The sequence below is a fragment of the Capra hircus genome, chromosome 10 (genome assembly GCF_001704415.2).
Source record: "Capra hircus breed San Clemente chromosome 10, ASM170441v1, whole genome shotgun sequence".
NCBI lineage: Eukaryota > Metazoa > Chordata > Mammalia > Artiodactyla > Bovidae > Capra > Capra hircus.
Genome location: NC_030817.1, coordinates 29530901 through 29555063, shown reverse-complemented (window position 1 = coordinate 29555063; position 24163 = coordinate 29530901). Strand labels below are relative to the sequence as shown.

Below are 24163 nucleotides of genomic sequence, written 5' to 3'. Positions count from 1 at the left end.
ATTTTCCTTTCATGGAGTCTTCTCCCCCCAGGCCATGAATTGGAAATTTAGTTCTTAACCATTTAAAAATATCTTTTTCGCGTTGGTCACCATCTTGATCTGAAAGACACATGGAAGAAAATTACCTTATCCCTGAGTCCCATGTTTTATTTCCTTTGCCTGATACCTTAATATATTTACATGAGATACAAATTTGTTAGTAGTCTTAACTTCATGGGTCCACATTCATTATTTATTTGTGCATCTGTTTATTTACCAATCATTCATTTATTCATGCAACAAATCTTCACTGAGACCTACTTTGTGTCTAAGGATACCATAGTGGCCAAGACAGGCCAGGACCCTGCCTACAGGAAGCATATATTATAATGTAAACATATTAAAAGTAATTGCCAGTTGTAAAAATGACATGGAAGGAAATAAGTGAGTTTTTCACATTTAGTTTTACTCAGTGGAGCTAAAGAAAGGGGGAGAGAGAGAGACAGATGAATAACTCTCTGTCCACTTCTTTCGTTGTTGAATGTCTAAAGTATTTGACCTGGGGTCTCAAACTCAAATGGCTTCAGAATATGGACCCAAGGGGACACAAAGTCACACCGTTCTAACCAAATAGAACTCATGTATCCGTACAACGAAAGTTCAGTTTAAAAATGAAAAACAGGGACCCCGAGGCCAGACCAGCAGGAAATGGCCACACTCCATTTGGCCCTGGCCACTCACTTCCTCCCAGACTCCCAGACGTCCTTTAGCTCCACATCAGTGCCCACAGGCCTGGTTCAGAGTCTCCCATTGCAGTTGGTCCCATGTGGATCTCTCAGAGGAAACGAGGGCCCATGTTAGGATGTTACAGCCACAGGGAGCTTTTCCGCCTTGCTTTGGAAAACATTGAGCTATGCCTCCACAGCTTGGATGGCAGACAGACTCTGCTCCAAGAAATCTGCTGGAGAACCTGAATGCTAGCAGAAATGTCAAGAGGATCGTCTTTCATCGTGGAATTTCTGTACACTTCTGCGAGTGCCGTAAGTCAGCAGGAGGGACGTCACCACACTGCAGCCTTAGGCCTCAAATCAGAGTGGCTCCGGCAGTTGCCCAGCTCCACAGTTGTGTGCGGGGGCCACGCTAGTCCTGGAATGCAGGCTCCTTCAAGCAGACGATGATGCCTTTCCGAAGCCAAGTCCGTTTTCCTTGAGTTCTTGGGTGGGCTGACTCTGGAAAATTCATCTTCATGTCTTTAGCCAACACCCACCCTCCTGCCACTCCCCCAGAAAATTTTTCTTCGGTGCCAAGAATGAATCTCCTAGGAAACCAGACACTATCCTTAACCTAGATTTGCGCAGATGGGAGAGGCTATCAGTCCTCCGCCCTGTGGTTCCCTGGAGCTCTTTCTGAGACGAAGACAGAAAGGGAAAAAGAGAAACCCGAATAAGGAGGAAGCTGACTGCCTCTTATTCCTATTGGCCACAGTGACTCCTCCTGAACAACATTTCATGCAGTACTTTGGTTGTAACAGAAAGTTTTTGCACCCAGTGGCCTTCCATGAAGTCTTTTTGAAGGCATTGATGTCTTCAAATGGAATTACCTAGACTGTTTCCTTTGAAGGTGAATCAGTATGCATAAGTCCTACATTTCCTGTTAACATCTCCTTCCCTGTGGTTCCCTCAACTTTTACCATGGCAGCTGACAAGGAGAATGCATACGAATAACTACCATATATCCTTGATTCTAAGAAACCAAAGGTCACAAAATGCTGGTGGTATCTGATATGATGAAAATGAGAATACTGGCAACTGACAAGTTTTTTTTTGTCATTAGTTTCAAGGAACTTCCTGTTTCAAAAGCATTCCATGGGATGCAGTGGGCACGAATCTTAGCATCAAGCAATACAGGTATTGGAGTTTCATTCTTCTCTAGGTAGTGATAGACGGTTTTTATTTTTGTTTTTTTTTTTCCCCACTCTACATATGGTGAGTGTGGCTTTGGTTGTTCAGTTGCTCAATCATGTCTAACTCTTTGCAACCCCGTGAACTGCAGCATGCCAGACTTCCCTGTCCTTCAGTATCTCCTGGAGTTTGCTCAAACTCATGTCCATTGTGTCAGTGATGCCATCCAACCATCTCATCCTCTCCCGCCCCATTCTCCTCCTGCCCTCAATTTCCCCAGCATCAGGTTCTTTTCCAGTGAGTCAGCTCTTTGCATCAGGTGGCCAGAGTATTGGAGCTTCAGCATCATTCCTTCCGATGAATATTTAGGGTTGATTTCTTTAGGATTAACTGGCTTGATCTCCCTGTTGTCCAAGGGATTCTCAAGAGTCTTCTCCAGCACCACAGTTTGAAAGCATTAGTTCTTCGACATTTAGCCTTCTTTGTGGTCCAACTCTCACATCCATACATGACTACTGGAAAAACCACAGCTTTGACTGTATGGACCTTTGTCAGCAAAGTGATGTCTCTGCTTTTTAATATGCTGTGTAGGGTGGCTTGGTTAATGATACTATTAGAGCCATGACAGTGAAAGGGAAACAGAAACCTAGATGGCAAGGGAAGTGTATGATCAGCTGGCTTTGAAGGCTCTTCCCTTTTTTTCTGCACTAGTCGGGCTTCTGTAGGGACAGCGTATAAAGGGCAGGGTTATGTGCAGGCACCGTTTTCCAACGTGTCAGAAAGGCAAAGTCAGTTTACCCCTTCCTCTGTCTCTGTCTTGGTAGATTTGTGTTCCTGGTCATTTCTTTCCCCCAAACTGGGGAACCCAGTCTCAGATAAGAGGAGGTTTGCCTAGCCTAGTATTATTAATACATAGGGTAAAAGTGAAGAAATGCTGGTCAGGTGGTTGAAGGTATCTTACACATGAGGCCCCTGTTCTGTAAATGGTCTTTCTTTGATTGACTTCTCTTGTCTGTAAATGTGTCTCAATGAGCGAAGCTTGAGGACATTTTTCCACTCATAATTTATAGTCAACTTATTTGCTATGTTCTCAAACAGTGCTACTAATTAGATTCGCAAACATCCCATTTGGCGTCACTTCATTGCCATCCAGGTACTCACCTTCCCAAGGCGAGCATTATTCTGTCATGTCCAGAATTCCTCTAATGTGTTATTAGCAAGGATGGTGGACCTGCTTCAATCCAGGGTCTGGAGAGCTGTGCAAAGGCAGAAGGGGACTCTGAAATGAAGTCTCAAATCCTGCCAGCTCTCTTCCAAGGAGTCGCTCCTCAGCCCCTGCCAAGAGCTTTCGGTTTCCAGGAATCACATTTGATGCAGGTTGTGAGTTATGGCACCAACGTGTGTTTGTCTTAAACGGACTTTTTGGTCTGGAAGGTGCCCTTCACCCCTCCTGACACGCTGTGGTGCTTTCATTTGCCCTTGTTTGGCTGGAGTTTAAAACATGCAGGCTCAGAGTAGACCATGGTTAAGTCTTTCCACAGGCTTTGTTAGACCATAAAGGAGTCATCTCCACCATTGAGCTACTCATTCAGTATGTCCTGCACATCTGCTCTGTACTGGCTTTGTACCTGAAGACCCGAAGATAAATAGAACAGGGTGCTTTAGTCTACTGAGGGCTCCAAACACATACGTAAATTGACAATTTAAGACATGGTAAGGAATGATGCTAAAGCTGAAACTCCAGTACTTTGGCCACCTCATGTGAAGAGTTGACTCATTGGAAAAGACCCTGATGCTGGGAGGGATTGGGGGCAGGAGGAGAAGGGGATGACAGAGGATGAGATGGCTGGATGGCATCACGGACTCGATGGACGCGAGTCTGAGTGAACTCCGGGAGTTGGTGATGGACAGGGAGGCCTGGCATGCTGCGATTCATGGGGTCGCAAAGAGTCGGACACGACTGAGCGACTGAACTGAACTGACCACAGATTCTCAGAGTGAAGCATAAACAGAATGCAATGAGAACCCCCCCAAAAAGGAAGCAATTAATTCTGATGCAGAGGGTCAACAGAGGTTTTGGAGAAGAGACGGCATTTGGGCTGTGGATTTTTAGTTAACAGCAGAACGTGGAAATACCTGCCAGGTAGCTGGACCACTGGGACCAGAGGCCTGGAGACAGGAAGTGTTCCCTGGGGACTCGTGAGGACTCCGTGTGGGTGAAGGGCCAGAGCAGGGGCAGGTGGCAGCTTGAGGTGAGCTGAGGTGAGAGCGTGGAAGGCTTGGGATGTGGCCTAGGAAGCTTGGGTTTTATCTGCCTGTCAATTGTAGTTATCAGAAGATTCTGAGAAAGAGAAAGACTAGTAGGAAGTAAGTGTGGCATGTTAAAATAGAGGGCAGAAGAGTGAGTCTGGAAGCTAGGAGTTCCACAACTCCAACCGTTGTGGAATAAGCCAGTCAAGACCTGGTCATAAATCATGGCAGTGACAGTGATGGAAAAAAGAGAGAAACGGGTGGCAGAGTGGAGGGAAAGCTGAGAGGACTCTGTGGATATGGGGACCATGGAGTAGGCATTCAGGGTGACTCTGAGATTTCCGATGGAGAACTCTAAAGCCTTTAACTAAGTGAAGACAGCAGTGGGAAGCGTCCAGTTTTATCCTTTTGTGTTTGAAGGGCTGAAATATTTCTAGTAGCAATGCTCCCAAATCGGTTAATGGCTAACTTCTCATACACCTCTGGATCTCCGGAGAGAGGTGTCAGGGTCAAGGTTTCAAATGAGGAGCCATCTGTCCAGGGTGCTATTTGAATCCAGGGCTTTCACCGCACACACAGCCAGCCAGACTGTGCACTGGGCAACTCCAGGGAGTGCCGCTCCGTCAGAGTCTGTGACGACGTGCATGATGACTATGAATTTCCCAGGAGGTAGTGGTAACATGTCTTGAGAAAGGGGTGCCTTTTTCTAATTTGCACAAAGGCGCCATATGGTCTAGCATCTGTGCTGGAAATAGACCCAGGCAAGGGCCAAGAACAGAACCTCAGGGAACCGCCCACCCTTCAAGGGAGGGTGGAGGAGGAGCCCAGAATGGAGATACTTAGGAGTGGTTAGAGACTTAAGGAAGACTGAGTTTAGTTGTCCTGGAATTTACCTAACAAAGTAGTCCCAGCTCAGTGAGCTCTCAGCTTACTTGGTTTAAGGACTCAGGTGTAGCCTCTGCAAATAATATCCCTTAGTTTTCCCTTTGCACACATCCCACGGGATCCTGGGCAATGGGCTAGTTAAGAGTCTTCATCTCTTTAGGATGTAGCATCATCAAATCTCGGCTCTTCTTGCCGAGGACCAGCCCTGGGCAGGTGAGCATGGTTCAGAGTGAAGAGATGTCTCTGAAATGCTCACTCCAGAGCTGACCCTGATGACTCCTAGGGGGCAGGCTGTGTTCACTGTCTCAAGGAAAGGGCACTCTCTCAGGCCACTCACCCCTGTCACGTTTGGCTCCGGCCAGCTAGAAGGTAGGAGTTTCCAGGGACGCTCCCAGACCAGAACAGGCAGAACCTCTCAGGTGGCCCTGAGTCCTGACCTCTGAGGGCCCAGCGAGGCAGAGGAAGCTTCTCGCCTCCTGAGCCATGCAGAGAGGAGAAGGCATTCCCAGAGCCATGGCTTGGAGGCTGTCTCATCTGTCACCACAGATGAAAGCAGTGCTCACAGCCTCCCCCATGTGTACCCACAGGATGGTACTAATGCTTTTTGCTGAAGAGAAAGCATGTGCCCTGCCTTGGCGATGAGTCTCTGCCCACGCAGACCTGTCCTTGCTGCCTCGCAGCACTTGTGACCTTGTTTGCATTGGTGGAAAGTTATAGGAGGAGCGATAGCACCATCTTCCTGGCCGGAAAGGTGTCATGAAACCCAGACCAAAAGTTCTGAAGTTTGCTTCTGTGAACTTGGGGGACCCAGGCCCCATAGGCAGATGAAACATTGTTGCGAATGGCAGTGAAACTCAGAGTGAAACTGGAGTTCATCAGTGTGGGTGGCTTGTACATTACCTACATCAGTCAGTCAGAATGTGCTGTTTTCAGAATAATCACTTAGATCTTAAATGTTGGTGATTTTTCTTTCATCAACTGATTCTCTGTTTTCAATTTGAATGAGGAAGAGTTCCTTCTCTAATAGGGAAAAAATATCACTTGTTCCTGAGGCTTGTTTGTTTGGTTCCCGACCATATGTGAACCTAGGGTCCCTGGCTTCAGAAGCCCTCATGAAGCCTTGAGATGATTTCATACCCTACATCCTGAAAGTGGGCAGGTGATTGAAATACCATTTTAAAAGAAAGATCTCTGAAGCACAGAGGAGAATTTTTCCATGGCTTCAAAGAGAAAGTGTAAGTGTAGAACCCCAAAAGCTGAGGTTTAGGAAATGTGTTTTCAAACTGCTTTCTCTGGAAAATGCAGGGAACCACTAGTTCCCAGTGAATCCCAAATAAACTTGGGATTTACCAACTTTCAAAGAGAGTAGTACCATATGGTGGGAATTGTGTTCTTTAGTTCAGGCTTAAAGGCTTTTCTGAGATTTTAAAGTTAATTGTTCTGTAATATTCCATTCCTTCTGGTTTTGGAGTTTTCCATGAGATGCCTTAAAAAAAAAATTAGATGAGCTTTTCAACTTGATGAAGGACTTCAGGAATCTCATTATTCTTTTTCTTCCTGGAGTGACCTTTTAATTTTATGCAGAATGTACAGAGGTAATTTGTCTTGTCTGGTTATAATACCGCACTGTTGTAAGGATGTTTAATCACTAGGCACACACATTAGTCATGGGTTGTTGTACCTACAAGCCCAGCTTTCTTATATTAGCTTTAGGACTAGATTGAGAGCCAGAGGAATGAGTACAACTGGCTCGATGGCACAAAGAGCACAATCCCAGATACAGATAACATTTCCTGTCATTTCTTCCTCATTTCCTAAGCACCCATGATACACAGAACACCAGCTAGGCATTGGACGGAGAGACACTGGCCACAAGAATTTTACATTTTATATATAAAATATATTTTATATATATTTTATATTCAAGGGGTGTATAGATAAAGGGAATGCAACCAGAATTCAGGGTAAAAAACAGGGCTTGTTCAGTTCAACCAGCATATAAGTGTCCACGCAGCCCTGTGCCAGGCCCTTTGCTCTGAGGTTAGAGAGCTGAAATAAGCTTGGGAAAGACCTACAGGGAAACAGTGATTATAGTCAGTGCAATCAATGCTATAATTAGAAGTATGCACCAAATTCCCACGGAGCATGGAGGAGAGACACCATGCTTGTCTGAGGAAGCGACACAGGAGCTTTCTGAGACGCAGAGCCTTCAGTGAGACTGCCGTTGTCAAACAAGCCTGGTAGAGGGGAAGGAAGAAGGATGCTGGCCAGAGCTCCTCAAACTCTCTGCGATGGTAAACCAGTGGATTTTCTTCCTTTCCAATCCATTTAGGACCAACGCTTGTATAAAATGTAATAAACTTTTTATTTTATTCACTTTATAAGAAAAATGAACTTTAAAAGAAAACACACATAGAAGCCCAAATTTTTATTAGATTGAGCAGGCATAAAATTACTGTCAAATAGTTGTAAAAGTGTCTCCTAAATACATGCTGACTCTCAAGGTTTCTGCTTACTTCCTTGCTACCTCATGCATTCATTTTCTGCTTCACTGTGGGCCAGCAGCAGTTTGCAGGTGAGGACCAGTCGGCGGACCACACATCGAGCAGCACTGCTCTAGGCACAGAGAGCATTTGTCCACCAGAGAGCACGTTGCTCATCTGGGAATGAAAAGCAGACAGGGGACAGTGTAGGGAGGAAGTAAGGCTGGCAGGGCCGGCAGAGGCCAGATGATAGAGCATTACAGATGCTATAGCCAGACGGGAGCCTCTTAAATTCAGATGTTCAAGGGACAAGATCAGAATCGTCATTCCAAAAAATAACTGGCAGAGCATGGAGAATGGAGGATTGAAAAGGAGAAAGAGACCAGTGAGGCAATGTAGTGATCCAAGAGATGGGCTGGATAGAGCCTGTGGCAGTGTGGTGCAAAGAAGGTATCCAGTTCTAAATATAAGAAGGAGGTGTAATTTTCACTGGATGTGTTTAATTGGATGTTAACAGTGGAGAGGAAGTGGCTTTCGGTCCCATTCCATTATTTTCCAGATGAGGAAACTGAGGCCCAGAGAGGTGGCAGAGCTGAGACAAGAAACTTTGCTTTCTGGCTTGAAACAAATGTCCCTGTCCCTTGACTGACTGATCAGACAGTGCACCAGCTAGCACCTGCCTTCCAGCTTGCCCCCTGACCCCTGTGCTGCCTCTCAGGAGAGGGTAGGATGCACGTCCATCAGAAGGTTCTGGTGTGCCCAGATGCCAGCCTGCACACTGACCCCCCCCCTTCCCCTCCCCTGCACTGCCCAGCAGCTCTCAACCAGAGGGCCTGACTCCCTGTGCTCTCGGCTCACAACTGCTCTCTTAATGTCAGAAGCCACTCTCAGGCTCACTGTGTCCTCTGATGGCCAGTTAGATTCACATACGTCCTGTTCAGTCAGTCAACAGAATTCTTAATATCCTCCTTTCACAGGAACAAAGGTTGCTCTCACCTGTCAGCCAAACGTCAACAGGCAGTCACCAAGCACGGCCAGTTTTCCTTTCTGGTATCTCTTGGCTGGAATTGGTTTGGTTCTAAACAGGTCAGGAAGATTCCTGTCTGGAGTGGGGTAGACCTGAAGGTGTGTTCAGAGCTCCAAAGCTTCCTGGGGTGCCATCCTGGTCCAAGGTCACCCCCCAGGACAGGACCCCAGCAGGCAACGGCAGCTACAGGTTTGCTCCAGAGATCCCAGAGAGGTGCCAGGGTATCAGCACAAACCAGAATCAACCAGTTTCCTAGAGTCTCCCCCCTCCAGCCTCCCTTAAACCAGCTTCTCTGGGGTCTCAGAACCAAACCGACACTACAAGGCGAAGAGGACAGGCTCCTCAGAATATCAGCCGTTTATTAAGGGCAAGGCACTGTATTAGGCACCAAGGGCAACTGAAAAATACAAAAATAGAAAAATGAAAACCAGGAAGCACCTCCTTGGAGGTCAGATATAGTTGGGAAAACAAGAACCAAAAAAAAAAAAACAGCAGCCCGTGGCAAGATTTGGAACTTGTACTGTCTGCCCACCCCTTCCCTTGAATACCTGTGACCTTTGTGGTTAAAGGAAGGCAAACACCAGTGCAGTGGCCTTGATAGAAATGCTTCAGTGTAAGCATGGTGCTCAGAGGTGACTACTCATTTGTGAAAACATGTGACAAAAAAAGAGACTTGGATACACTGAAAAGATACCTTCATTTATCATCCTGTTGTTTAAACAGTGAACAGTTAGTAGCAACATCTCCCAAAAGTGGCCTTGTGGTGTCTGGGTTTTATCACTTCATTGAATGTATGAGGCCCATCTCCATGACTGGGTGTATGTCCCAAATAATGAGGCAGGGAAAGGGTAGAAGATGAGGTGGAGTTTTATTTGATTGCATTGTGAGGTGTGGATTTCATGTCAGTTCTCCAGAAAGGAAATAAATGTCTCCAGCCACAGTGATGGTAGGGCTTACCTGGTGGCTCAGACGGTAAAGAATCTGCCTGCAATGCAGGATACCCGGGTTTGATCCCTGGAGAAGGTAATGGCTACCACTCCAGTATTCTTGCCTGGAGAGTTCCATGGACAGAGGATCCTGGCTGGCTACAGTCCATGGGGTCTCAAAGAGTCGAATGCAACTGAGTCACTAACACTTTCACAGTGATGTTATTGATAGCAACAGTAGGATTTAGTGACTTTCTTCTCCTCCAGCTTATACTGATTAAAGAGCTTCTCAGGTAGTCGGGCACAACTGAAGCGACTTAGCAGGAGCAGCAGCCGCAGGTAGCACAGTGGTAAAGAATCTCCCTGTCAATGCAGCAGACACAGGAGACTTGGGTTCAATCCCTGCGTGGGGGAGATCCCCTGGAGGAGGAAATGGCAACCCACTCCAGTATTTTTGCCTGGAGAATCCCATGGACAGAGGAGCCTGATGGTCTGCAATCCATAGGGTTGCAAAATGTTGGACTTGACTGAGTACACACGCATGTACATACTGCTTATAAGAATGGTATAGTTTTTTAAGGCGAAAAAACTGGAAATAGAATTCCCATACAACCCAGCAATCCCACTTCTGGGCATACCCATGGGGGAAACCAGAATTAAAAGAGCCACATGTACCCCAATGTTCATCGCAGCACTGTTTATAATAGCCAGGACATGGAAGCAACCTAGATGTCCATCAGCAGATGAATGGATAAGAAAGCTGTGGTACTTATACACAATGGAGTATTACTTAGCTATTAAAAAGAATGTATTTGAATCAGTTCTTATGAGGTGGATGAAACTGGAGCCTATTATACAGAGTGAAGTAAGTCAGAAAGAAAAACACCAGTACAGTATATTAATGCATATATATGGAATTTAGAAAGATGGTAATGATGACCCTATATGTGAGACAGGAAAAGAGACACAGATGTAAAGAACAGACTTTTGGACTCTGTGGGAGAAGGCAAGAGTGGGATGATTTAAGAGAATAGCATTGAAACATGTATTTTTAAAAAATGGTATGATAGCGAACTGTACCTGTAGTGAACTGGCTGGCAGATGAACTTAAACCAATCTTTTCCTGCTGTTCTGGGTGGGGTTGCTGATGCCGAACAGAGCATCTTAGTCCTTCAGAATGTGGTCTCAGCAAAGATGTGCAAAGGAGACGAAAGTGTTAGGTGATGAGGTTGTGCCAGTTCTTCAGACATTTTGCTGGTTGTTGGCGCCGGGCGGGGGCACCTCAAGGCAACCTGCTTTGACTTCTTGATCTCTTCCCCGCAGAGCCATTTATAAGCCAGGTGTGTCACTTAATAATATAATAGACTTCCCTGCCCCAAATGCAGAAGCTTACAGTAGTTACTTAGAATTTAAAAAGTCTGTGTATACTCCATTATTTTTGATTCCCATAAAAATCTGAAGTAATAGGCCATGCTGTGATCTGTTATCTGGTCTTTTGGTTGATGAAGAAATAATAACTGATGCTTCCATAGCACTTCAATGCATTGTGGACACTGTTTTAAGCAATGCATATTAAAAACTCGTAATTCCCATAAGGCAGGAACTGCTGTTATCTGGATTTCACAATAAGGAAATAAACATGGTGGTTAAGTAACTGGCCCAAGATTACACAGCTGGTAGAGATCAGGGCCAAGACTCCAGCCCAGGATGCCTGGCTCCAGAGTCCCTTCACCACACATTACACTACCTCTTGGAAACAGGAAGGCAAAAGTTGGTTGAACGACCTCCCCAAGGTTACCTGGGGAAGGGGAAGGAAGCAGACTGAGAGGTAAATGGGGCCTCTATTCCTCCTAAGGGCATAGTTGGGAACTCGCGATTGGCCTCTGTCTATCTGTCATTCTTGGCCACAAGTCCTGGTTTGCTCTGTCCCCAGAAATGGTCACTCTGGATTGTTATCAAATCATCAGCATGGACTATGGTTCCCTAGGAAATGTCAAATATGCCCCATAGGAGGATTAGAAATAACTCAGTTGGTAAAGAATCCACCTGCAATGCAGGAGACCCGGTTTGATTCCTGGGTTAGGAAGATCCACTGGAGAAGGGATAGTCTATTCACTCCAGTATTCTGGCCTGGAGATTATACAATCCATGGGGTCACAAAGAGTTGGACTTGATTGAGCGACTTTCACTTTCAGAAAGTAGTTATTGCTGCATGAGACTTTATATTTGCAATAGATCTTTAGATTGCTTTTTTAATATACATAGAGGCATGTATAATGCTGTGGCATGGGTTATTTATGAAGTGAAATCCAAGGTTAGGTTCTGTTTAGACTAAGATTGATCACCTTGTGACCTTAACAATGTTTTAACAGAGAAACTGAGGTGCTGGGAAAGTGACCAAACTGAAATAGCCTATATTTATTGGATCAAGATTAGTCCAGCATTCAGGCAAGAAGAATGTTAATCTCCTCTCAAAAGGTGTGTTTATCTGCTACTTTTGCTTGCAAGTTAGGTGATACTTTCCAAACCAAAACTAAGATGCACAAGCTAAAAATATTTTTCCTCCTGACTTGTGAATTCTGTTGATATTTAAGATCATAGGAAGTTATCATGATTCTCACTTATGCATTTAACAGATTAATAAGAATTGTTGTGTCTGACTCTTTGTGACCCCATGGACTCCAGCATGCCAGGCTTCCCTGTCATTCACTATCTTCTAGAGTTTGTTCAATTAAAAAGAATATTACTACATAAAACTGGGGAGTCTTTGGACAACATCTCCACATATAAGTGCTCATATATTTCAAAGTGAACAATATAAATGGTTCCTTGAAAAACATGGGCTCTTTGGCGTCAAGACTAAGTCCTGGGAATGGATAGGGTAGGTGTTGAGGAGGTAGCCTGACTTCTCCCAAAGGGGATGTCTTAGGGGAAATTTTGATGCTTTGCACATTTTGCTCTGATATGCATAGCATTAGGAGGAAACCAGTAAAGTTCCTTCTTGGAAAGAACTCAGATGTGTGTTGCTGCCCTGCACCCAGCTTGTGATCAGTAGTCTGGAAATGACCTGTGGAATATTCCAGGCCTACTCTTGGAGTTTGTAATCTGATTGGGGAAAGCAAGACTTTTTGTGTAAAACAGAAGACAAAGCAGTACCGAGCATAAGCCATAACTAAGATGTGAGCTTTCCATTGAATTCTTAGGACCTGGGCGTGGCTCTGAACTCCAGGTGTCCTTGGGCTTTTCAGAGACTTTCCTTTAGATGGCTCAGGTTTCTTCTCCATGGGGAGAGCAGATAACTGGATGAGATCTATAGGTGTGGCTGAAAGTTCTGGTTCAAGTCAGCCACGGTCTCCCTCCATCTCCCCTCCCGACCCCTCCCCTCTGAAATTGCTATTGTGTAAGGTATTACTAATGCTGGCAAAGATTTTGTGTTTAGCCATTTGCCAGGCATATCCGTTCCTGGGTTGGGGCTATAAACTCGACTCCTTCCTGCCATAAGCTGTTCCTCATCCCCCCCTGCCAGTAGTAGCCATGTCCCCTTCACATATTCTGCAAGGCTGCATGTTCCTTCAGCATCCACTGCAACAACTCTTGCTACTTGTTTACCCCAGGTAGTAACCCTGGCAAAGGAGGGACATTACTATCTCTTCTCAGTGGACTCTCTTCAGGGAACTGCCTCCGTGACAGGATCTAGTCCCATTAGTCAGAAGAGCCCTGGGTTTCCTTTGAGGGATCCAGTAGCCACAGCTGGACAGGTTAGCATTCTCATTGTCCCTTATTTACACCGTCTCCATTGTCTCCAGCAATGATGGCAGCAACCACAGCTGGCATTTCCTAGTGCCATGTGCCCTGTAATGTTAACCGAGTTGCACTCTATGAACCTGTTTGTTGGTATTGGTGCTGTGTGTCCAACATAAACGTGGCAGAATCTGTCGACCAGGATCCCCATCTGGTCCACAGCTGCCCCAATTGTCCTTAGACTCCTCCTGCTTAGGAGGAGCCGTGTTCTGATTCCTCCTTATTGGAAATCTTGCCATCCTCATCTTTGCGCACATGCCCTGCAAGAAGCCAGCCAGTGAGGAGCTTCTGCCTGCCTACCCTGACCCCAGCTTGCAGGCTCTCAGAATCCCCATGACTCCCTGATGCTGTTGGTGATCTTGCAGCTGGAGAACCTTTATTTCCTTGTTGTATTTCTGTGGTTGGGAAGCCAAGCTGCCCTGGCAGGTGGTTTTCCATGGGTCAGTTGCACTTGGCTCTCTGCAGTGGGGGGCCTGTGTAGTTAAAGGAGGATTCAGCTTGTCGATCACTATGTTTCCCCTGAGTCATCAAGTCCAGGTCTGACGTTGTACCCATCATCTCTTCTCTGTTGGAGCTAAGCCCGATGGCCAGAAGGTCCCTGGCCACCAAGGGGCTGTCATCTCCTTGGTGTCTTTGTCCCAAGCCCTCCACTCTGCCTCCTGCTCTCCCACGGGATGCTGCCAGGCATCTCATAGGAAGTGTTTTGACAAGAAGGATCGGTGAGAGTTTTTTCTTGGCAACTATAAAATAAAAGTACTGTAAGGAGCTCCTAAATAAATTTGTGCTGCTTCAGCCAGGGAATTTCAACCCTCCTGGAAGTGTAGGGGAGAGTGGAATGAAAAAAAAAATGTGGAAGGCTCAACTGCCAGTTTGATGGCTCATTCATCTGATGGTCCTCCGGAGGTGTGTGATCCACACGGGGTGGACATTAGCCAAACTCATTGCCTCTTGCATTTGTCCAGAGAGTCAGCGAGTGTTTTCTTTGTGCTTCTTTTTTTCCCTACCATCAGACAAGGCAGGGGGAACTTTCTCAATCCCTCTGCACAAGCTGGTCCTATGTGTACACAGGGGTGATGGTGGAAACAAGCTGCCTGTGTATTGAGTGCACCAAACAGCAGAGCTGGATGGAGCCCAGCATCTGGCCTCAGGGGGTTCATTTGTGAGTCTCCAGCTCTGTTTTAAAGGGGATGAAATAGAGTCATTGCCACAGAGTCATTTTTTATGATCATTTCCCATCTCAAGTAGCTGTTGGGAAGAAATATGAAAAGGTAGGGGGAAAAGAGCCACAAAGGAGCTTCTAACATTTTCTGGGTTGGAAATTGTTTTACTGTTTTTCATTCACTGGAAAATAAGTTATTTTACATTCACTCTCATAATGATGAATGTTCATGCTTCATATATTAGTTCTTAAGCCAGTGTTGCAATAGATCAGCCTCACAAACACCAGCTAAAATGTCACTTTATGAGGACAAATGGCATGGGGACCTCATTTAATAATTCAGAACGTTGCTTCATTTAGCAGGGGCCTCGTTTTCATCTTTAAGTTTGTTAAGACTTTAGGGACACATCATGGAGCATTTGAAAATATCAGTGCCATTCATGATAATTACGTACATGTGAGACACTTAAAATAATTTCATTGGCTAAAAAAAATGAGCTTATGACAACAGGTCAGAATTCTGAGTACACAAATGTTCACATTCCCTAAGGGAAGTAAGGTGCTTTTTTTCAACATGCCCTAGCAACCTGGTTTCCAGAATAAATCGTTTCCACTCCTACCAGTAGATCACTTTCCCTACACATCTTCCTTGGGAATTATAGCCTGAAAGAATAGAGAGACTAAAGAAAAGGATTAAAGCCAAAATATATAAATACATATCTTACGACTTTTTCCTGGTTATCAAAGTAATATGTAATTCCTACAAAAAATTTAGAAAGTACAAAAAAGAAAACATTCATGAACATATCATCTAGACATGTAATTGTTTAGCTTTTCCCAACTCTCCCTTTTCCCTCCTATCTTTCTTCCTTCTCTCTCCAACAGTTGTAACATAATTAAGAGAATATTGAAAGTACAATTTCGTGTTCTGCTTTTTCATTTAGAATTGTATCATCCTGAAAATAAGTCATGAAACCCAACAGCTATAAAAAGATTGATAGATTTGATTATATAAAAATATGAAAGTTATCATAAACAAAACAAGCTGAACAATAATATTTGCAACCAATATAACAAATTACTGCTGTCCATTATGTGTAATGAATCTCTACAATATAATCCAAAAACTAACTCAAATTTTAAAACAGGTAAAACTTGTGACTAGGCAACACACAGAAGAAATACAAATGGCCATTAACCATACAGATTTTTTTAAAGTTTAATCTCAATAATCAAGAAATGAAGGTAAAACAGTGAGATCATTTTCCCCTAGCAAATTGGCAAGGATGGAAGGGTGATTACATCTAACTTGAATAAGGAAGGTAAGTGGATGCTCATGTACACTATTGGTGGGAGTATAAATTGGTGCCAGCTTTTTAGAGGGCAGTTACTCAATGTCTTTAAATTTTAAACATTTGTACACTTTAACCCAGCATTTCCACTTCTGAAAATGTAACCCTCCTTTAAGAGTGCAAATAATGTTCATTACTCCATGGACACATGGAGTAATGTGTTTAAAGATGCAAGCAACTAGAAACAATCTACCCGTTTATGGAGAAGGACCTAATTAAATTAGGGAACATCTTTATAATGGAATTATATGTAACCATTACAAAGAATGAGGCAGATCTACAGGCTATAGAAATATGTCCAAAAGTTCATTAAGTGAGAAAAGTAAGTTACTTCATAACATTTGTTAGTGTCGCATTAAGAAAAGATTATATGACTACAAACCTGTTCTTGTTTTCTCCATAATTTTTTTCAGGAATGATGGAATTTAAGATAATGAAAATAGTATTTGTATAATCACAAAAGAAATCGTTTTCGAAAGACAAAATTTCTGTCATAGACACTTCCCTGTGTTTGTTTGTCCTTCATTATACCTCATACAATTTTAATAACCTTCATAAAATTCTGTCATGGATATACCATAATTTATTTAGCTGTTACCCTCTTAATAAATAATTTAGCTTGCTTCCAAAATTTGCTCTGTTATGCACAATACAGCAACAAACATCTTTGTAAAGTAAAAGGCCTAAACCTACACTCCTCAAAGGATCCCTTCATGTAGCAGAGGTTGCGAGTTTAACCTAGAAAGAATTCATGAAATGGTTTTGAACGTGAAAGGGTAACATTTTCTAAGCCTTTTAAATCTTAACAGCACTACATATGGTTCATTGGAGGCAAAAGAGTTGGATCTTTCTTTCCTGGTACTCAGTTGTGCTACCCACTCTGACTATAATTTATCTCACTGGAAAAGATTGAGGACAGGAGGAGAAGGAGGCGACAGGGGCTGAGATGGTTGAATGGCATCATTGACGCAACGGACATGAGTTTCAGCAAGCTCAGGGAGATAGTGAAGGCCTCAGAAACCTGGCGTGCTGTAGTCCATGGGGTCGCAAAGAGTCGAACACAACTGAGTGACTAAACTACAAAGTGTTTGTGGTCTGAGTGTGAAAGTGATGAGGGATGTTATCCTCAGGATGCTCTTTCCAAAGCTTCATCCCAAGCCTTTGCCTTTCCATTCCATTCTCTCTCCCCAGGTGAACTCATCCACACCCAACTAATGACTCGTCATTTTCTGTCCCTGGCCTGGCCTTTCATCTAAGCTCTAGGAGTGTATATTCAGCTGCCCATTAAACATGTCTACTCAGATGTCTAAAAAATACCTCGATATGTCCAAAATAAATTCTTTGAGTCAGAACATGCTCATACGTTCTTTTTTTACCTTCTACGTCTTTCCATTACTAAATCCTGTTACTGTCTTCCCCTGGTAGTTCTCCATCTGTCTAGTGCTCTTTACATTCCTGCCCCGCCCCTGGTCCAGACCACCATCAGTTCTTTTCTGAATACTCCAGTAGCTTCCCCACTGGTCTCTTCATGTTCTGTCTCGTCCCCTCTGACCTGTTTTCCTTGTAGCTGGAGGGGCTTATTGTAAAATCAGATTAATGCCATCTTTCTTCTGTGTAGGACCTTTCAATGTTTTTTTTTTTTTTCCCTCTTGGACCAAAGTCTGAAATCCTTATTGGGCCCTGCTGTATGAGGCTCTTGCTCTTTCCTGTCTCCTTTCATCTTCGGAGTCCCTTGCATATTGCCTGGCTCATGGATGGTACCCAGAGATTAGTTGGATGAATGAATGGCTGAATGTCTTCTGTTAGATAGCACACAAATGGCATTACTATAACATGTGATAAAACCACATTTTAGGCTTTTGCTTTTTCAGTGACATTTTAGAATTCTTTTACCAATTTAATACAATTGGCCCTGCTTCAAAAAACTGTCAAGTTTATATAAACCCTGATATTTAAAACACAAACTAACCCTAAATGGTTTTGTTTTGAGACTAAGGTCATAATTCAAATTCACTCTCTTGGCAAATGCCACCTCTTAACTCTTGCCTACACGTCAGCTTTTCTTCCTTAGAAAAGTTACCCTTAGAGTTATCGTCATAGTATTTAACAACTAGAAAGAGATTTGCTATGTGTTCCCCTATTCCTGTACCTTCAAGGATTGTGTGAAATTAATAACCAAACAAAAAATTTATTTTTCTAGAATTTTGATTGTGCATTTAATAATGTGTCACAAAAATGTGACGCGTTATTTGGCAAATCAGTCTCAGGATATTTGTTGATTATCAGATGGTTCTTGTTTCGAATGATGAAGTTCTCTCAGGAAACTGCCTACTAGGAGAATTAGCCAGTGACACAGTAGCACTGTATGGAAGAGAGGGTGCCTACTGTGGTGGGTTTGGAGCCCAGGACTTAGAGGGAGGTGAGCAGAACTGAATTCAAATCCTGACTTTATCCCTGGGTCACTAAATGATGTTGATGTAGACCTTACTGCATAGGGTTGTTTTGAAGGGAAAATAAGAATGTGGATGAAGCACTTAGCATTTAGTGAACATTCAGTTTGTGTTGCTACTACTGACACTAATCGTTGTTATTGTTGTTGTTGTTTTATTGTCATCATTATCATCCACAGAACGTTTTTTCAGGTTCTCTAGACACACACACACACACACACACACACAAATGAGCAAACAGACAAAAAGCAATATACTTAAAATAGTATACTGACTGTATATTTTAGGGTAACCAATAGCAAAGTTGTACTTTATCTAAAAAATACTCTTTTAGATTTAGATGTTAAAATATGGATAGATGAGACGATTTCATATTTTGGATCTGCTTCCAGATCCGACTAAAAAGATGGGTCAAGAAGGGAGTGGAAGTACAGTTGAAACACGCTTGGGCATTGATAGCTGTTTTTGCTGTGTGATCACTACAGGAGTCGTTTATGTTATTCACCATACTTTCACATCAGTTTGAAATGTTCCATGATACAATTTTTTAAGATACATTAAAAATAGCTTCTGAATAGCCTCTTAGATGTATTGTTGTCCAAGGAGCCAGTCTCAACTCACTGCTCTTTATTTCTTTTGGAAGAATAACTGAGTCCAGAGATCTAAGCAGTAAGACCTCCTGTCATTCTGTTTTATGACTCTCAGAATAGCTCATGGTGGAAACAAAACAAATACAATTTTTGAATTTCCTTTGTTTTCAACTACTTCAGAATCCTCTCTGAAACCACTGTGGGCATTTTAAGTAACCCTCATTACCCAGGCAAGAACAATGCACCTTTCAGACCGTCAGGGAGGATAAAATAACTCTTTCTACCCTTCTGTGCTTGCATAACAAAGGTAGAGCTATTAAATACCACTACTCAATAAGCTAATGAATGAGGAGGCCATAATTGTGTATTTGGTGTTTTAGGATCTGAGCCTGTGCCCTGTATGAACTTGTAATCTTCATCGTGGAGCCTTGTTAACTTCGGCTGCTGACTTACATGTTGGCTGGGGAGGCTGAGGGAGTCCAAAGCCAAAAACTGACCTCTCTGCCTATTTCATATTCAATTCAGGAGTCAAAGAGTGGCTTTTTTTTTTTTTTTGCTTTGGTTTTTTTGTTTAAGTGAAGATACCTATTTACCCTTAGAGTGGAAGCTGACAATAGCCACAAATGGCTCTGTGTTCTCCTCTTTCATATGTGTGTGAGCCAGGGGAAAGGATTATGCTTGGGTCCTCTCTGCTTTATAATTGCCCCTCCTAAAGTGGTGTCTTTTCCCCAGCTCCACTAAAGCAAAGAATTTGAATTTATTATATTTCAGGGCTCTTTCTTTCACCCCTGGCATCTCTCTCCAAGAGGAAAAGCACTTGGATTTTTGTAGGTTTAATTACTTTGGCACAAGGGTCCCAGTGAAGTTTATGGAACTTCATTCCTTCCCCCCAAAATAAAATAGGCTCTGAATTGGCTGGTGCAACTCACCGTGACCCATCCAAAATGCCTCCGTTTATCTCTTTGGTCAGCATCTTGTGCCAGGCGTGCGCTGAGGCTAGGGAGCAATAAGGCTCAGCCCCAGCCAAGGGGTGAGACAGGTGTATAGACAGAATGCAGCGAATGCAGTGAAGGTTGTCGGTCATAGAGCTGTGAACTGGGTGCTCTGCGGACATCAGCACAGACCTCACAGTGGGGGTTTGAGACATTTGGGCTGAGGGCAGAACTGAATCCTCAGGTTATCTTATGCTCTTAATCAACCCCCCTTATTAGTTCTAGTTGAGAGTTTTATCCTGTTAGGTAGTTCAGTTCAGTTGCTCAGTCATGTCCGACTCTTTGCGACCCCACGGACTGTAGCACACCAGGCTTCCCTGTCCATCACCAACTCCTGGAGCTTACTCAAACTCATGTCCATTGAGTCGGTGATGCCATCCAACCATGTTATCCTCTGTCATCCTCTTCTCCTCGCGCCTTCAATCTTTCCCAGCATCAGGGTCTTAGGTAGTACTTGGTATGAAACCAGCAATGGCATTTCCCTCAAGGCTGGTCCAGTTCTGAAAATGCCTAAAAGGAGACTGCAAAATCAGGACTGAGGTATAGAACTGGCCTGTCTGCCCTGGGGCATCCTATGACCAGGTGAAGTCACATCCCTAGGGCCGCTCAGTTCCTTGCCCTGAGCAGCGGGGCCATGTCCCAAGACTTCTCTGTGCAGAGGGCATTGTGATGGGCAGCGTATGAAACTGATGACAAAGCGCTTTTCCCTCCCCAAACAAGTCCTGATACCTGTGACAGCTGCTGAGTAATAAGCAGTCAAACCGCTTAGCTGGGACGTTAGTCACAAGCTCTCTTGAGCAATCTCAGGTCGGCTCTTTAGACCATTGTAAGTTTCTGTTAGCACTTGCTTCTTCTACCCAAGGAGATCCTTTCCAAGCTCTCAGCAGGCACAGTGGCTTCAGGAGATTTTAGAAATGCAGCCACCATTTCTGGCAGTGTGAGAGTCAGAGGTTTCTGAGTGTAGGACCGCACAGAGGTGGGCTGCTGGGCTGGAACATGGTGCTGATAAAGCCAGACCCGAGGCTCAGATCCGCTAAGGCCTTGATCCCTCCTGGAGCCGATGAGAAGTGGCTGGCAGATATTAGAGATGACAGTGTTTGGACTGATGAGTCCCCAGAGGAGCCAGACAACCAGGCACTAATAGGGCCTTGAGTCTGAAATCACGTCTAGAAGAACAGCTGAGACCATGCTCTTGACAGTGGCTGTGACCAGAATCCTTCCTGCTCCCCTGCAACACACACACCTGTTCTTCTGGGATCCTGCCTTCATGTGGGCTAATAAATCTTGCTCATACTGTGTGTGTGTTGAGAGGGCAGGGGAGGAGGACACGGTTTCCACAGACCAGAGCCTACTGAAAGCTTGTGTGGGAAGTGGGATTCTGCCCAGGGAAAGGGGCAGGAGGCCGACTTGGGGGCCGGGGCCGGGTCTGGTTTAGAGGTGGAGGAGCCTCGCATTGCTGAAGTGGCACCCAGCATATCTCCGCCTGTCACCCGGGAGACGCCTGAAGCATAAGCTCAGAGTGGAGGCTGGCCTGAGAAAGTGCTGCAGCTCTCATCTCGCTTATCCAGGGATTCCTGGAAAATGGGACTTGGTTCTCCTGCCTGCGTGGCTTCCAGTGACCCCTGTCTGCAGGTCCCACGTGGTCCGGCCGCATCAACTTGCAGGGCCCAGTGTGGAAACCAGTCTTGCCAGTTCTGTCATCACCTGCCTCCCCCGAGTCGCAATGTGATCCCGGGCTGGACAGCGACCAGCCTCTTCTTCCCTTGGGCCAAGCAGCCCAACAGGCCTTTATTGTCAGAGCAGAGATGGGAAGACATGGGAAAACAGAGCCACGGATGCCCCGACACAGCCCCCTGGGGATGCGAAGGCCCAGAGCAGCAGTCAGTAGCCCCCGCTGTGGAGAGGCCCAGTGAGGGGCCACCATCACTCCGCATAGCACAGCCCCGGGAGGCCACGGCTACTGCAGCTTCCCACCTGGCAGTTGACTGCAGACCTCCAGGTCAGGGTGGTCGTCTAGCATCACTGCTGGCTGGGCAGCCTCCTTCCCTGCTAAGCCAGTGTGGTTGCCTCCGAGCACATCTTTCCTTCAAAGATCAAAGGATAGAGTTTGTCGCCCTGTAGGCAGGGCTGCTCCCCCAATCCTCCCCCAAGGCTAGACTGAGAGGCCCACAATAGGATGTAGGTGTGTGGGACTCTTTCCCAGCTTGCCATGGTGCCAGCTTCCCTCTGTTTTGATGCCTGGTAGGTGTGGCAATGGGAGACAGTTGGTGCCAGAAGCCTATGTCGGGGAGGGGGTGTTTAGGAGCACTGCCTTTCATTTGCAGACAGTTTTATTGACATTTGACCCATGTTCCTACTTCTGTCAATACCCTTCACCAAGCAGTTCTGCTGCTGGAAACTCACTTCCCTTGATTCTGCCCTTCCAGGTTAGGGGAGGGAGGGTGAGTGCTTTGCCTTGCACTCACTGTAATTTCTGAGGTTTCTATGTATCTGGGCTATACCCAAACAAACCCTGTTCTCACTTCTGTTTTGCTTTTCCCTGGTCATTAATGTCCCCACTAACCCACTGAATCTAAGGCAGAAACCCGGGAGTCATCAGTTCTGCTGCTGCTTCTCCTCATCTACCTCTAAGTGGTTATCAGGCCTTAATCCTGATAGTCTTTTCCCAAGCACTGCTGATTGATCCCTACTTTCCATTCCATCTGTCACTGTCCTAGTTCAGCTCTTAACATCTCTTCCCTGGACTCTCTCAGCTTCCCTCTAGCTGATCTTTTCTCATCAGCTGGAAAACTTAGTTAGAGAGCTTCAGTGGGTCATGTTTGCCTAATATCTAAGCATCAGAATTCCTTGGTGTGGTATGCAGGGCCCTTCACAGTATGGACTTAACTCGGTGTTCTAGCCCTGGCATTTTGATGGCCCCAGTGTTTCATGTGAGTCCTCGTATGCCACATGGGGTTCCTGAGCCCACCTCATCTCTGCTCTTGCTCTGTGCACTGGCCCTGTCCACCTGCCCACGGTGACCGTCTCATACCACTTCCCACCTGGAAGACTGACTCACACTGTAAGACCCAGCTCAGTTTCTGCCTCTACTGTGGCACAGACCTCTGTCCTGCCGCTAATAGGAATGAATTGTTCCTTCTTATTTTTCTCTCACAGCACGTGGTTCCTACTTCTCTCATGCCATTTGTATTACACAACAGTTGGTTCTGTCTTCCTCCCCCATCACTCTCCTTTCCTCTTTCCCCCAATATATGTGTGTATGTATACACACATATTTATGTATCTACACACACACACACACACTCATCTATGTGTATATACTTTGAACAAAGATTTATTGAGTGCACTATGCTAGGCACAGTGTGAACCAGATGCATCTGATGCCTCCTCCATGGAGCTGACAGTCTGGTGAATATCTGTCTCCCAAACACACAGTGCGGTCCTTAGGGAGAAGGGTCATCTTGCTCTTGATGCCCATCACAGTGTGTGCCGCACAGTGGCCACGTGCTCTAGGACTTCACCGAGCGAAGGCCAGTGGGCAGAGATAGATGCCACAGAACAGGGTGTAGGGTGGGTGGATGTCTCCTGTATAGGTGGTCAGTGGGAAGCCTGGCAGTCACATTGTCAGTTTTTAATGGGCAGCCTGTGTTTTGATATGTGGTTAGCCCATTCAGATGGAACCATCATCCAGGACTACGAGGCAGATTTCAAGAGTGGATCTCAATCTGTTATCCACATAACACAAAGAAGTGTGTCCCCTTTGAAGGGTGGGTGCAGAAAGCTCTCCTGGCTGTGTGACCCGCCATCTTGTGACCCAGCTCAGCCAGGTAGATGGTTTGGGGCCCGGCTGCCCCACCATATTTGCTGCTCTGTGTTTCTTGCAGAGATCTGAAACTGGACAACGTACTGTTGGACCACGAGGGCCACTGCAAACTGGCAGATTTCGGGATGTGCAAGGAGGGGATCTGCAACGGGGTTACCACCGCCACCTTCTGCGGCACGCCTGACTACATTGCTCCGGAGGTGAGTGTGCTCATTGCTTAAGCAGCTTTGGGAATCCAGACTCCCCAGCAGCCCCATCGGAAAGGCAAGGCCAAGCAGACGCTGCAGCTTGTGGGCAGCGTTGAAAGCTGACACCTCCAGACTCCTCTCTGGCCCCTTGTGTGAATGATGGCTGAAAATGTCCTTGGTTCCTCCAGTACAAATTCAAGTCCAAAAGAGTTTTGTAAACTTTGCAGTTGCTTCAGGCTTTAGCCCTGAATGAGGACAAAGTGCTCTCTACACCTGGCCCATTTAATTTTCTTCTTTGTCTCTACACAGAGCTTTGATTCTGGCCTCATTTGGTAGAAATAACCACAAGCTCTTGAA

At 45.1% G+C, this 24163-nt stretch overlaps 1 protein-coding gene across 2 annotated transcripts in view; it reads left to right on the top strand.

Annotated features, from left to right (window-relative positions):
* PRKCH (protein kinase C eta) overlaps positions 1–24163 on the top strand; it is a 361590-nt gene that overhangs the window by 190536 nt on the left and 146891 nt on the right. For both annotated transcript variants that reach the window (XM_018054083.1, XM_013967227.2), the window contains exon 11: positions 23680–23818. In XM_018054083.1, coding sequence (XP_017909572.1) covers positions 23680–23818 — 139 coding nt within the window. The remainder of the gene's footprint in view (positions 1–23679; positions 23819–24163) is intronic.